Consider the following 14,529-nt stretch of genomic DNA (forward strand, 5'->3'; position numbering starts at 1 on the left):
CTATATCTTTCACTAACACCTATACTTAACTTCGGGTGCCCACTTAGGTCAGAGGAACAATGGCCGTTGTTCGGATCCGAGGCTGTTGGGTTCGAGGAGGGTAACAGGAGTACAGCTAAGGTCGTCCGTCTGGTAGCGAGTGTTGAATTTGAACTTACTTGCTTCTGGTGGTGCAGGTGGAAGGGTCTCTCCGCTTGAGTACCATATCCAGAGAGTGAACGTTTCGCGGGAGCTCCATCTTATACTTGGAGGGGCTTCGCGCGGCTTTTAGGCGGGCCTTAAACTTAGTCCCAATTAATTGGGCAGCTTCTTGATCACTGCCACGATCTAAGCCAATAAAGGGGTGAGTGCCTTGATGGTTGGGCGTGTCCTAAGTGGTCGCTGGCCTTGCTTTGTTCGTGTCTTCTGGTTGGGGTAGTGGCGCCGGACCGTCTGGGACAGTATCGGCTACCTAAGCACTCATTCTTTGTTTCTCGGAGATGGGCCATCAATATGTAAATCGAGCCAGAGTTTCGGTTTCCATCTGCTGACTGCCTTCCAAATATACATTCAGGCTCTGTGCCTGCTTGTTGCTTGTATTGGTCCATTTTCCCCTATAGGCTCTGCGAAGTGTCCATGTTATATACTGAAAGTGGCCATCCCAGATGGCTACACCTCCATCAGGTCATAAGTGGGGTTGTTCGCAGATTGGTGCTAAACATTGCACATTTGCGACTCCCAAAGATGCTGAAGCAGTTCATGGAAACATCACACAAGTGCCAGACACTAAACCGTTCCCAACAAGAGCATCCAACAATTGCCTGACTCCACCACTAACAACATCTTTCAGGCGTTACAGTTGGCCAGAACTAGCCATAGACTGTGGCTACAAGAGCAGGTCAGAGGCTAGGATTTCTGTGGAGAATAACTCATGTCTTGACTGTCCATAGTCTGCTCACCATCAACCAAGGCACAAGTGTGATGGAATACTCTCTGCTTGCCTGCATGAGTGCAGCTCCAACAACACTCAAAATAGGTTGACACCATCTGGGACAAGGCAGGCCTGCTTGATAGGCACCCATTGATCACCTTCAACATTCACTCTCCTACCACCAATGCACAGTAGCAGCCATGTCTACCATCTACAAGGTGCACTGCAGAAACTCACCAAGGCTCCTTTAATTGCACCCTTCCAACCCATAACCTCTGCCAACTAGGACAAGGGCATGGGATTTACATTGGAACCACTTGGAAGTTTCTCCTCCAAGCCACAAAGCATCATGACTTGAAAATATATTGCCGTTCCTTCGGTCGCTGGGCCAAAATCATGGAACTCCCTCCCTGAAAGTACCATGGATGTACCTACACGACATGGACTGAAGCTGTTTACGGTGGTGATTTGCCAAGTGCAATAAGGGATGGGTAATAAATGCTTCCCTAGCCACTAACACCCAACCCCATTGAAGAATATAAACAAAAACTGATAGTTGGCCAGATATTGACCCTATGCATATTGTAGATAAACCCATGCTTCTCCCCCCACCCCCCTATAAAATCTTTTTCTTCCTTTTCTCGCAACTGTTTATTTTCACTGATGGATGGCCAATGAGTTTTGAAGACAGCAATGCTCAGAGAGACTGGGGTTGGAAGCACGAGTATGGTCTCCACGACTTCGTGACGGACATGCTCCAACATATCCATTTGAAAAACAACAATCATGCACATGGCGAATTGAAATAAGAAACTGGAGTCTTCTTTATGCATTTAATTTCAAACCCTTTCTTTGAAAAATGTAATAATACTATTTGTCCAGACATGAAAAATTTGCATCACTGTATCTAGGTTAGTGTAGATGGCCAAAATTGAACAGACTATAAAAATCAACTTTAATAGCTCAAGGTGCACCAGGTTTGCAGCTGGACATGCCCATTTTTCTTTCCTTTTCAAATCATTATCTTGGATACGTGGCTATTCTTGAGCCTTTTTAGATTTGTCGGTATTAAGGTACAGTAAGAAGTCTTACAACACCAGGTTAAAGTCCAATAGGTTTGTTTCAAAGCACTAGCTTTCGGAGCACTGCTCCTTCCACAGCTGAATGAAGAGGTAGGTTCCAGAAACATTTAGATAGACAAAGTCAAAGATGCAAGACGATACTTTGAATGCGAGTCTTTGCAGGTAATTAAGTCTTTACAGGTAATTAAGTCTTTACAGAGCCAGAAAGAAGGGTAACCCAATGTTAAAGAGGTGTGAATTGTGTCAAGCCAGGACAGTTGGTAGGATTTCGCAAGCCCAGGCCAGATGGTGGGGGATGAATGTAATGCCACATGAATCCAAGGTCCCGGTTGAGGCCGTACTCTTATGAGCCGTACGATATGGCGATTGACTCATCAATCGACAGTTCCAACGCACCACAGCAAAAAACTGCACCGGCCTCCTCAGAAGACAACACGGGACGCAACCGACAGAGTACCCTTTCTCGTCCAGTACCTCCCCGGAGCTGAGAAACTACATCTTCTTCGCAGCCTTCAACATGTCGATCAATGAAGACGAACATCTTGCCAAGGTCATCCCCACACCCCCACTACTCGCCTTCAAACATCCGCGCAACCTCAAACCATTGTTTGCAACAAACTAACTAGCCTTCAGAACAGTGACCACGGCACCACACAACCCTGCCATGGCAATCTTTGCAAGACGTGCAAGATCATTGACATGGGTACCACCATTACATGTGAGAACACCACCCACCAGGTACGCGGTACATACTCGTGCGACTCGGCCAACGTTGTCTACTTCAAACACTGCAGGAAAGGATGTCCCGAAGTGTGGTCCATTGGCGAGACCATGCAGACGCTGCGACAACGGATGAACAGACATCGTGCGACAATCACTAGGCAGGAACATTCCCTTTCAGTCGGGGAACACTTCAGCAGTCGAGGGCATTCAGCCTCTGCTCTTCAGGTAAGCGTTCTCCAAGGCGGCCTTCAGGGCGCGCGACAACCCAGAATCGCCGAGCAGAAACCTATAGCCAAGTTCCGGGAGCTTGGATTCATGTTGCATTACATTCACCCCCCACCATCTGGCTTGGGCTTGCAAAATCCTACCAACTGGACTGCTCGAGACAATTCACACCTCTTTAACCTGGGGTTACCCTTCTCTCTGGCTCTGTAAAGACTTAATTACCTGCAAATGCTTGCATTCAAAGTATCGTCTTGCATCTTTGACTTTATCTATCTAAATGTTTCTGGAACCTACCTCTTCATTCACCCAGGAAGGAGCAGTGCTTCGAAAGCTAGTGATTTGAAACAAACCTGTTGGACTTTAACCTGGTGTCGCAAGAGTTCTGACTGTGCTCACCCCAGTCCAACGCCAGCATCTCCACATCATGGGTATTAAGTTAGTTCGGTCCAGAATTCCTTGCAGTTTCTGCTGGTCTCTGCTTTAAACTCATTGGGAGACTTTCCAATTTTAATATATAATAGGTGGTGATTGCAAACAAGCCATTAAAATTGTGTGTTGGATCATGTAAATGTTTACATTGAACCCAGAAATTCAAGATTGAAATATCAGCAGCTGTTATATTGCATATTAATTCTGAACATTGATAATGGTGTTTTAAGATAAGACAATATAGTCCATTCATAAAATAGCCATTAATAGTTTTCTCACTCGGGCAACGACAGGTACTGGATCCAAAAAATATCACTTGCATACTTTTGCAAGTTATGTAAAAGGTATGTAGTAGAAATTTTCTGCAATAGAAATATTTAACTGTTCAGTGACATGTGCAAAGATCAAGACAAGATTTATTTTTTAAATCAATTAGCTTAAGTTTAGGGGAAAAATGCTAAATAGATTGAACAGTGAATCCCACTCAGGATCATTTTTTTGCAAGGTTTGATTGATTTGTAGCCATGAAACGGAGAGAAATAAGAAAACTCCTGCTCGAACATCCTTCCTTCACAAATACACTACATATAAGAACATAAGAACTAGGAGCAGGAGTAGGCCATCTGGCCCCTCGAGCCTGCTCCGCCATTCAATTAGATCATGGCTGATCTTTTGTGGACTCAGCTCCACTTTCCGGCCCGAACACCATAACCCTTAATCCCTTTATTCTTCAAAAAACTATCTATCTTTACCTTAAAAACATGTAAAAAAGGAGCCTCAACTGCTTCACTGGGCAAGGAATTCCATAGATTCACAACCCTTTGGGTGAAGAAGTTCCTCCTAAACTCAGTCTTAAATCTACTTCCCCTTATTTTGAGGCTATGCCCCTAGTTCTGCTGTCACCCGCCAGTGGAAACAACCTGCCCGCATCTATCCTATCTATTCCCTTCATAATTTTAAATGTTTCTATAAGATCCCCCTCATCCTTCTAAATTCCAACGAGTACAGTCCCAGTCTACTCAACCTCTCCTCATAATCCAACCCCTTCAGCTCTGGGATTAACCTAGTGAATCTCCTCTGCATACCCTCCAGCGCCAGTACGTCCTTTCTCAAGTAAGGAGACCAAAACTGATCACAATACTCCAGGTGTGGCCGCACTAACACCTTATACAATTGCAACATAACCTCCCTAGTCTTAAACTCCATCCCTCTAGCAATGAAGGACAAAATTCCATTTGCCTTCTTAATCACCTGTTGCACTTGTAAACCAACCTTCTGTGACTCATGCACTAGCACACCCAAGTCTCTCTGAACAGCGGCATGCTTTAATATTTTATCGTTTAAATAATAATCCCGTTTGCTGTTATTCCTACCAAAATGGATAACCTCACATTTGTCAACATTGTATTCCATCTGCCAGACCCGAGCCCATTCACTTAACCTATCCAAATCCCTGTGCAGACTTCCAGCATCCTCTGCACTTTTCGCTTTACCACTCATCTTAGTGTCATCTGCAAACTTGGACACATTGCCCTTGGTCCCCAACTCCAAATCATCAATGTAAATTGTGAACAATTGGGGCCCAACACGGATCCCTGAGGGACACCACTAGCTACTGATTGCCAACCAGAGAAACACCCATTTATCCCAACTCTTTGCTTTCTATTAATTAACCAATCCTCTATCCATGCTACTACTTTACCCTTAATGCCATGCATCTTTATCTTATGCAGCAACCTTTTGTGTGGCACCTTGTCAAAGGCTTTCTGGAAATCCAGATATTCCACATCCATCGGCTCCCTGTTATCTACTGCACTGGTAATGTCCTCAAAAAATTCCACTAAATTAGTTAGGCATGACCTGCCTTTTATGAACCCATGCTGCGTCTGCCCAATGGGACAATTTCTATCCAGATGCCTCGCAATTTTTTCCTTGATGATAGATTCCAGCATCTTCACTATTACCGAAGTTAAACTCACTGGCCTATAATTTCCTGCTTTCTGCCTACCTCCTTTTTTAAACAGTGGCGTCACGTTTGCTAATTTCCAATCCACCGGGACCACCCCAGAGTGTAGTGAATTTCGGTAAATTATCACTAGTGCATCTGCAATTTCCCTAGCCATCTCTTTTAGCACTCTGGGATGCATTCCATCAGGGCCAGGAGACTTATCTACCTTTAGCCCCATTGGCTTGCCCATCACTCCCTCCTTAGTGATAACAATCCTCTCAAGGTCCTCACCTGTCATAGCCTCATTTCTATCAGTCGCTGGCATGTTATTTGTGTCTTCCACTGTGAAGACCGACCCAAAAAACCTGTTCAGTTCCTCAGCCATTTCCTCATTTCCCATTATTAAAACTCCCTTCTCATCCTCTAAAGGACCAATATTTACCTTAGCCACTCTTTTTTGTCTTATATATGTGAAGCTTTTCACAAAACACAAGATGAATTGGGTACAGGAGCCTGAGCATTAATCATTTGGACAATATAGGTTTAAAATAACTTCACAGATAACCAGCTTTTGAGCTCAAATGGCTGATTTTTATTTCAGAACAGTGGTGAAACAGTCCTTTATACCAGTGTTCTAACTCAGAATATAATTTATAAGGAAACCAAATTACATATTCTGCGAATTTCATTAAAACTAATTTTTTTGGTGACCGTTGCAATTGGGTCCAGATTATGTATCTACAAAATGCAATTAAATGTTATGTTTGCGGTGTAAATATCCAATTAATCAGAACAATTGAATAAATGAATTAAAGTGTAGTAAATGCTGTTAATATTCTTTTGTATTAATTTATTTAACAAAATAAATCTTGTAATACAATTTGAAAACAATCTCTCCTTACTCCTTAAAATTCCATCTCAAATTCAAAACACTGTGGGTCAAAATGATGTATTCTCACGTAACCATCTTCACCTCCACTACTGTAACTGTAAAGAAGAAACATTATTGATTAGATTTGATCCTTGCACATTCAAGTCTTCCCCAAAATTTGAATTAGCAAACAGGGAAAATAAACATTTAAATACTAAGATTGGTGTATTTGTTCAACAACATGGAATTAAGTTTGGCTGCACTCATTCCTTCCTGCACTCTTCACTCACACCGTTCGTTATTCTTGCAATATTTTAATAAGAGTTTCCCGATTTCAATCTGTTCTGACAAATTCGTACCCTAACCGCACATCTATTAAATTAATTTCCTCTATCAAAATCATGTTACTCAAGACATCCATAAAATGGTGAAGACAATTTCTCAAATGCCATCATGTGTATCTTCTTAGTAGTCAGCCATTTGGTCTCATTTTTATAATTTACGTAATGATCATTTGATTGCATTAAAATAAAAGTTATTACAGTAATATATCTACAATATCTTTAAATTTACCAGCAGCGATGGATAAACTCCCTTTAGTTTCCTACATACCCTCGGAACCAAGAAGACAAGAAGCCCCAGAAGACAAATTCTCTCTAAATATTTCTAAACGTAAATAAAAAGTGTGTTTGGAATTGGTCTATTTGAAGAACAATGGCATTTAGGATCTAAAATAAAACCGAGACTCCATCTTTTGCCAGTTTCAGTGCAACTCAATAGCAAATTTCTAATTATTGTACCAACCTTTTACCATCGGGGTGGAAAGATACACTGTTGATTGGTCCAAAGTGACCCTTGACTCTACCAAACTCCTCTTCAAATGACAAATGGAAAAATCTAAAAAGGGAAAGGAATTGATTAAACAATCATACAGTTCCGTAGCTATTAGTGGACAACAGACCCCAACTACACTGTGTTTTCTCTGAAGTCATGAGGGCAAAATAATCTGATTTACAGATTGTTTGGCAACTCCTGCCAATATTACCCCTGTAAGCATTCAACAGCACATTCTTGTGCACATCACAGCCTTTGCTGATATCTTTTCTTTTCCCTATTCCTTTTGAGAAAAAAAACTAAATATGTTTGAACATTCCACCTAATCTCTGGTCAATATCAGATTCTAATGACCACATAGAACTGTATTAATTGAAACTCAAGCGGGGCACTCTACAATCAGGAAACCAAGTTGAAGTTTCTTTGAATGCACTGCAATCCGAAAGCTGAACTTAAGGTTTGGCTCAAAGCTAATCACTATCAATAAATTCCCTCAACTAAGATTATTAATAACAATTTTAATTTAAAACATGTATAAGTAGCATTGTGGATAGCACAATCGCTTCACAGCTCCAGGGTCCCAGGTTCGATTCCAGCTTGGGTCACTGTCTGTGCGGAGTCTGCATATCCTCCCCGTGTGTGCGTGGGTTTCCTCCGGGTGCTCCGGTTTCCTCCCACAGTCCAAAGATGTGCAGGTTAGGTGGACTGGCCATGATAAATTGCCCTTAGTGTCCAAAATTGCCCTTAGTGTTGGGTGGGGTTACTGGATTATGGGGATAGGGTGGAGTTGTTGACCTTGGGTAGGGTGCTCTTTCCAAGAGCCGGTGCAGACTTGATGGGCTGAATGGCCTCCTTCTGCACTGTAAATTCTATGAACTGTTTTGAAGACAAATCCTGGTTGAATTGCCGGTTTGTGCTGAGTTCTCAGATAGGGAGTAGGCAATAGGGCTCGACTGAACTGTCCTCAAATTCAGGTTGTGTACATATGGTGCAACAACCAGGGATGGCAGGACAATTAACGTAACAGTTTTAAAAAAAAAATAAAAAAATTTGCAATTAAACTTTCATAGATTTCATAGAATTTACAGTACAGGAGGCCGCCATTCGGCCCATCGAGTCTGCACCGGCTCCTGGAAAGAGCACCCTACCCAAGGTTAACACCTCCACCCTATCCCCATAACCCCACCCAACACTAAGGGCAATTGTGGACACTAAGGGCGATTTATCATGGCCAATCCACCTAACCTGCACATCTTTGGACCGTGGGAGGAAACCGGAGCACCCAGAGGAAACCCACGCACACACGGGGAGGATGTGCAGACTCCACACAGACAGTGACCCAAGCCGGAATCGAACCTGGGACCCTGGAGCTGTGAAGCGATTGTGCTATCCACAATGCTACCGTGCTGCCCTAAATGTCTGACATAAAACTGAAATAACTTTGACAGAGCTAGAGACAAAGCTGAATGCGGATAATTCACGTTCCACAGTGAAATCACACAAGATTTAAGTAGACATTTCCCATTTCAAATACTTTTTTTTGGAAATGTTTTTTATTGAGTTTTCATATTTTATATCCAACAAATTATTAGAAAAAAAAACACGCAAAAAATTGACATGTATATTTACAGGTAAGCATCTTCATAATAACAACTGTGGCCGCCCCCTTTAACCGGCATACATATTACATTCCCCAATATGGCCGAGGCACAGGTTTGTAGGCATTTATTTACAGTTTGGTTTTGGGCCTTAGCTTGCCATCAGGACTGTCGCTTGCGGCTTTGTCCTTCCTTTTTTTGGAATAATTTTTTAAGTTTTCAACAACAAATTTTTATCACAACAGAAAAACAGTAACCCCTCCCCTCCAATACAAAAACAATAAATTAACAAAAAAAGAAATAAGCGTAAAACCATGCGAACAAACCCCCATAACAAACCCGTAACCCCCCCCCCCCCCCCCCCCCCCCCCCACCCCCCCCCCCCCCCCCCCCCCCCCCCCCCCCCCCCCGGCTACCTTCCCCCGATTCCCGTCCATTTTCCCTTGATTCTTGGCCACCGACTATTCTTCCTCTTGTTCGTTGGCCACAAACAGGTCCGGAACAATTGCATGAATGGCTCCCACGTTCTGTGAGAAGCCGTCGTCTGACCCTCAGATGGCGAATTTGATTTTCTCCATTTGGAGAGATTCCGAGAGGTCGGACAGCCAGTCTGCAGTTCTGGGCCGGTGCTGCTGACCGCCAGGCAAACAGGATTCTACGGCGGGCCGATCAGGGAGGCAAAGGCAAGGGCGTCCGCCCTCCTCGCAGGAATAGATCTGGACTGGTCTGAAACCCGAAGACCACCACTATCGGGCATGGCTCCCACCTCACCCACCACCACTTTGGACATAGCCTCGAAGAAGGCTGTCCAGTACTCCACAAGTCTGGGGCAAGACCAGAACATGTGGGCCGTGGTTGGCCGGGCCTCTTTGGCACCGTTCACATCTGTCCTCCACCTCCGGGAAGAACCTACTCATACGGTTTTCTTGTTAAGTGGGCTCTATGTACCACTTTTAGTTGCGTCAGCGTGAGCCTTGCGCACGTGGAGGTGGAGTTGACCCTATGCAGTGCTTCGCTCCAGAGTCCCCACCCCTATCTCAATCCCCAGGTCATCCTCCCATTTCATTCTTGTTGCGTCCAGTACGGTGTCCGTCCCTTTTACCAGTCGGTCATACATGTCGCTACAGTTCCCTTTCTCTAGGATATTTGCGTCCAGTAGGTCTTCCAGTAGTGTCTGTCGTGGCGGTTGTGGGTACGTCCTTGTCTCCTTTCGTAAGAAGTTTTTGAGCTGCAGGTACCGTAGCTCGTCCCCCCCCCACCGGCATAACTGAAATTTCTCTGTCAGTTCGTCCAGTGTTTGCGATCCTGTCGTCCGTGTATAGGTCCCTGACTGTCGTGTCCCCCCCCCCCCGTCCTGCCTCCACCTTTTGAAGGTGATGGCGTCAGTCAGTGCTGGTGTGAACCTATGGTTGTTGCAGATGGGAGCCATGTCCGGACATTTTGGTCAGGCCAAATTGCTGCCGCAGTTGGTTCCAGGATTGGAGGGTGGCTGTCACCACTGGGCTGCTGGAGTTGTTTTTTGGGTGGGATGGGAGTGCTGCCGTGGCAAGGGTCCGGAGGGAGGTCCCCATGCAGAAGGCCTCCTCCGCACGCACCCACTCGGCTTCTGGCTCCTGGATCCATCCCCTTACTCCCATTTCAAATACTTGAGCGGCATTAGCTAATTGCATTCTTCTAAACTTTTCAAAGACACAAGGCTGCACATTTGGGAGTGTCACGATGCTGCACAACATTATACCTAATTAATCGAGGAGTAGGGAACAAATTTTCCTGATGAGCTGGATATCAGTAGTGACATTTCGGGACACACTCTTTTTTTTAATAAATTTAGATTAGCCAATTATTTTTTCTCCAATTAAGGGGCAATTTAGCGTGGCCAATCACCTACTTCTGGCACATTTTGGGGTCTGTGTGGGGGCGAAAACCCACGCAGACAACGGGGGAGAACGTGCAAACTCCACACGGACAGGGAACCCAGAGCCGGGATCGAACCTGGGACCTCAGCGCGTGAGGCGGTTGTGCTAACCACTAGGCCACCGTGCTGCCCCTCGCACTCTTAAAGAAGAAGTCAATTCAGCATATTTGCTATAGTTCATAAATACATAGCATCGTTCATGAATACACAAGTATTCCTATTGGGCTAAACTCACCAAACAAGCAGATAACACATCGAAATGAAGGTCAGTGAATTAATTCACACCTGTGTGCGCTACTTACGGGCCTCAACTTGCCACTTTCGGTAGAGGTCTTTGTCAACATCCATTGCTTCCTGACCACCCACCAAGGACAACTATCAAATCAAATTCTAGTGGTTGAGACAGTTACCAAAGCAGACCAAAATAATACTACATTAACACAGTAACACATCATTCACTCATCAGGCTTACAGAGATGATCTAGGATGCAATACAAGGAATGGGCTTTGGCAATTAAGTGAAAGGGAACGATGCCCAGACATTGAAACATGTAATACACTGTATAAATGATAATGAACAGAATGCAGCCTAATTGAGAATTACAATAATCAGCTGCATACTACAGTTGTAAAGATTTGGTATTTTTTCTATCAGCTTTTAAATTATGCATTGCACTCAGGTAAAAATCTTCCACATGAAAAAACACCAAGCCATAAAATGCAAACCAAACTGCACACCAGGTTTGAGCAAAAATAACCAATCACCCTTTAATGTTCACTTCTTACATTGCAAGGTGGTGGTGGTGGTGGGGAAAGAGAGAGAAAGAGAGGAGAGTCTCTTCACTATCTAGTTCAGCATTGGATATGGTCAATTAAACAGGAAAGTGTGTCATTTTTCATGAACTCTGCTACTGTACGGATCTGCCCTGAAGATCCTGTTACATGACTTAACCCAGAAATGACTCGTGCTCATGATTTAATTTCACATGAACATTGCGTCGGGTCACAAAATTACAATGACACTTTAACCTTGACTGACTAACATTTGATGACAGCAGCGTTAATAACCAGAATTGTTGCCTAATAAACCCATTGTTAGTTCTAAGCCATTATCGTGATGGTTTCAGAATTGGTCCTTAATCTGACACAATTTTTGGTTGGCAGCCCAGATCACATCAGCAGACAAGTAGTTAATCTAAATCAGCAGCATTCAAGTTTTTTGACTTTGTGGCTGATGAGCTGCAAACAAATAGAAATTAATATTTTGATTAATTTACACACAACCCAAGCCGCACATACTAGAAGATCCTGGTGGTTGGATTTAGGATTTATCCAAACATTCAAACTGGAGAAACTTGTGAATAGGTAAAATTAAATTAAATCGAAACTGCCTGGCATTGCAGGCTAGATTTCCGTCTCCCAGGGCACATGCCCCTCAAGAGGGTATATACTATAGTAACCCTTGGTCTAGATAAAGGTTTTGTAATAATTGGAAATTACGAGGCAAAACAATATGGCACATAAAGGTGCTATTTAATTTCGGTGACTATACTGCTTTTAAAAAGTGTTGCAGTGAAACATTATTTCTCCCACTTGAGAAAGAGTAACATTTTCCAGTTATGGGGAAATCTGTGGAAATACCTCACCATTTAGTTTGCCCAGTTACAGGAGAATCACATACAGCTCACACTGAAAGCATGGATCTGGATTCATCTCAGGCCCAGAAACCAGAGATCCAGCATGGTTTAAAACAATTCATCAAGCCAGAATTTAACTACTGTTAGATACTTTAGGTTAAAACATTCCCTTTTAAAAGGCAGGCAATATTAAACAATCGCTAATATCACAGAAGCTGTAATTTTGTACATTTAGACAAAGCAAAAATATTACCTACTCTAACCTGGACATCACTTTGATGTAAAAACAAAAATATGAAATGAGAAATATTGATTCAGTTCCTCTGCTTCTTTCACAGGTAGACCTGAGTCTACCTGTCCGGCTATATATGGCCTTGTGATTATTGTAATTTCTAGTAGTTTTCTGAATTGAATAATTATTGGTTATGTTCCAAACATCTTTCCATTGTGAGATATCCCAAGAAGCAGAGCCTACAATTCCTCTTTAGGAAACAGATGAAGGGTTTTCACACAGCACTCCAACATCAGACAAAGCAGCTATAGTTTGTATTATCTCCCATCCCCTTATAGAGAACAAACTAAAGGAAATTTGTAGTTACCAGTTTAAATTATAAACCCCCAGTAAACTATTAAGCTGTGGTGGAAGACACTGTTCCTTTAGTGGATTAAAAATGAAAGCTGTTGCCCCAATCTCAGTGCAGGCCTTAGCAAGTAGAAATACAGAGAACATTAGTACCAACACATGAATAACTTTCATCTGAGCCACTGAGGCAGAAACAGCTTAATTGAAAATGACTTTTTCCATTAAGCTGAATGTCTACAAAGGGTGATGCACGAGACAGTTACTGCATCCATAGAGGTAATGAGAGCAGTATCAGCTTTCATCTATCTACACCATCAGTGGGAAAAGACTGCAACTTGTGAAAAATAGAGTTGGAAGGTAAAAGTGAAAGGTAGTCTACATTGCAATGCAGTAAATGAAGTGTAACAGAGATTTAAGTGGAATACTAATCTTTTCTGAGACAGCCTACTCTAAACACAGTGGTGCTGTTGCCAACTGAATACTAGAGAGATAAATGGAAGTCACAGAATGAGGTTTATTTACAACCATGTACTACTAATTTATCAACCATCAAATCTGATTGTATGCTTCAACTACTTAAGAAATTCCTTGAAATTAATTTGCATTTTGTGCCTTTGACTTCATCATAAAATTACTTTTCCACCCCCAAGAATTCATTAAATACTTTAAATTATGAATAGCATTTAAAAACAAACTTTTAACTCGGATGTTACTTTCTAATTGAAAAAAAACATTTATACTTCACAATGCATGTCCATCACACCTTAACTCCATTATGCACTGGAAAAAACTTGTGAAAAAATATGAAAATTTTATGGCCCATTTTTAACCACTCTGCTCTCGAGGTTTAACTGAAACATTGTTCCTCAAGTATTATCATTGTAGACTGACTTCCGGTGGCGGCGATGCGGAGCTAAGCCACGCGTTCAGCAGCTCTCGCTTTTTTGGGACTTTCGGGCTCTTTTAAGAGCCCGCAACGGCGCTTTTTTGACTTTTTCCCGGGGGGAAACACAGCCAGTGTGCCCAGCGACTGGTGGATGGACTGGACTCACAGTGGAGCAGTCCAAAAGTCGGCTTTACAGGCAGAAAAAGCAAGATGGCGGCGGGCGGGGAAGCAGCAGCAGCGTGGCAGCAGTGGGCGCGGGAGCAGCAGGAGCTGCTTCAGCGCTCCTTCAAGGAGCTTAAAGCCGAGATCTTGGAGCCATTTAAGGCCTTGCTGGACAAGGTGGTGGCAACTCAGACGGCCCAGGCCGTGGAGATTCGGGATCTGCAGCAAAAGGCTTCGGACAACGAGGATGAGCTTTTGGGCCTGGTAGTGAAAGTGGTCGCACGAGGCGCTGCACAAGAAATGGCTGGCGAGGATGGAGGAGATGGAGAACAGCTCCCGCCGGAAGAATCTGCGGATTTTGGGCCTCTCGGAAGGGCTGGAAGGCACGGATTTGGGGGCCAATGTGGTCCTAATGTTGAACTCACTGATGGGTGCGGGGTCGTTTCGCGGTCCCCTGGAGCTGGAGAGCGCCCATCGAGTGCTGCAGCGGATGCCGAGGCCGAACGAGCCTCCCAGGGCGGTACTGGTTCGTTTTCACCGCTTGGTCGACCGGGAGTGCGCATTGAGATGGGCGAAGGAGAGGAGCAGCAGGGGGAGAACACGGACGTTAGGATTATCAAGACTGGAGCGCAGAGGTGGCGAAGAGAAGGGCTGGCTTCAATCGAGCGAAGGGAGTGCTTCATAGGAAGGGGGTGAAGTTTGGCCTTCTACAGCCGGCTCGCCTCT

General features: G+C 43.8%; 1 protein-coding gene across 1 annotated transcript in view; it reads right to left on the minus strand.

Annotated features, from left to right (window-relative positions):
- Positions 1-5,886: 5,886 nt before the first annotated feature.
- The window catches only part of eif3i (eukaryotic translation initiation factor 3, subunit I), a 52,410-nt gene continuing 43,767 nt past the window's right edge, over positions 5,887-14,529 (minus strand). The window contains exons 9-11 of the mRNA XM_038794789.1: positions 10,834-10,910; positions 6,993-7,085; positions 5,887-6,304 (exon numbers count right to left, since the gene is read on the minus strand). Of these exons, the coding sequence (XP_038650717.1) occupies positions 6,223-6,304; positions 6,993-7,085; positions 10,834-10,910 (252 nt within the window). The 3' untranslated portion in view covers positions 5,887-6,222. The remainder of the gene's footprint in view (positions 6,305-6,992; positions 7,086-10,833; positions 10,911-14,529) is intronic.

This window comes from Scyliorhinus canicula, chromosome 1 (genome assembly GCF_902713615.1).
Source record: "Scyliorhinus canicula chromosome 1, sScyCan1.1, whole genome shotgun sequence".
Classification (NCBI taxonomy): Eukaryota; Metazoa; Chordata; class Chondrichthyes; order Carcharhiniformes; family Scyliorhinidae; genus Scyliorhinus; species Scyliorhinus canicula.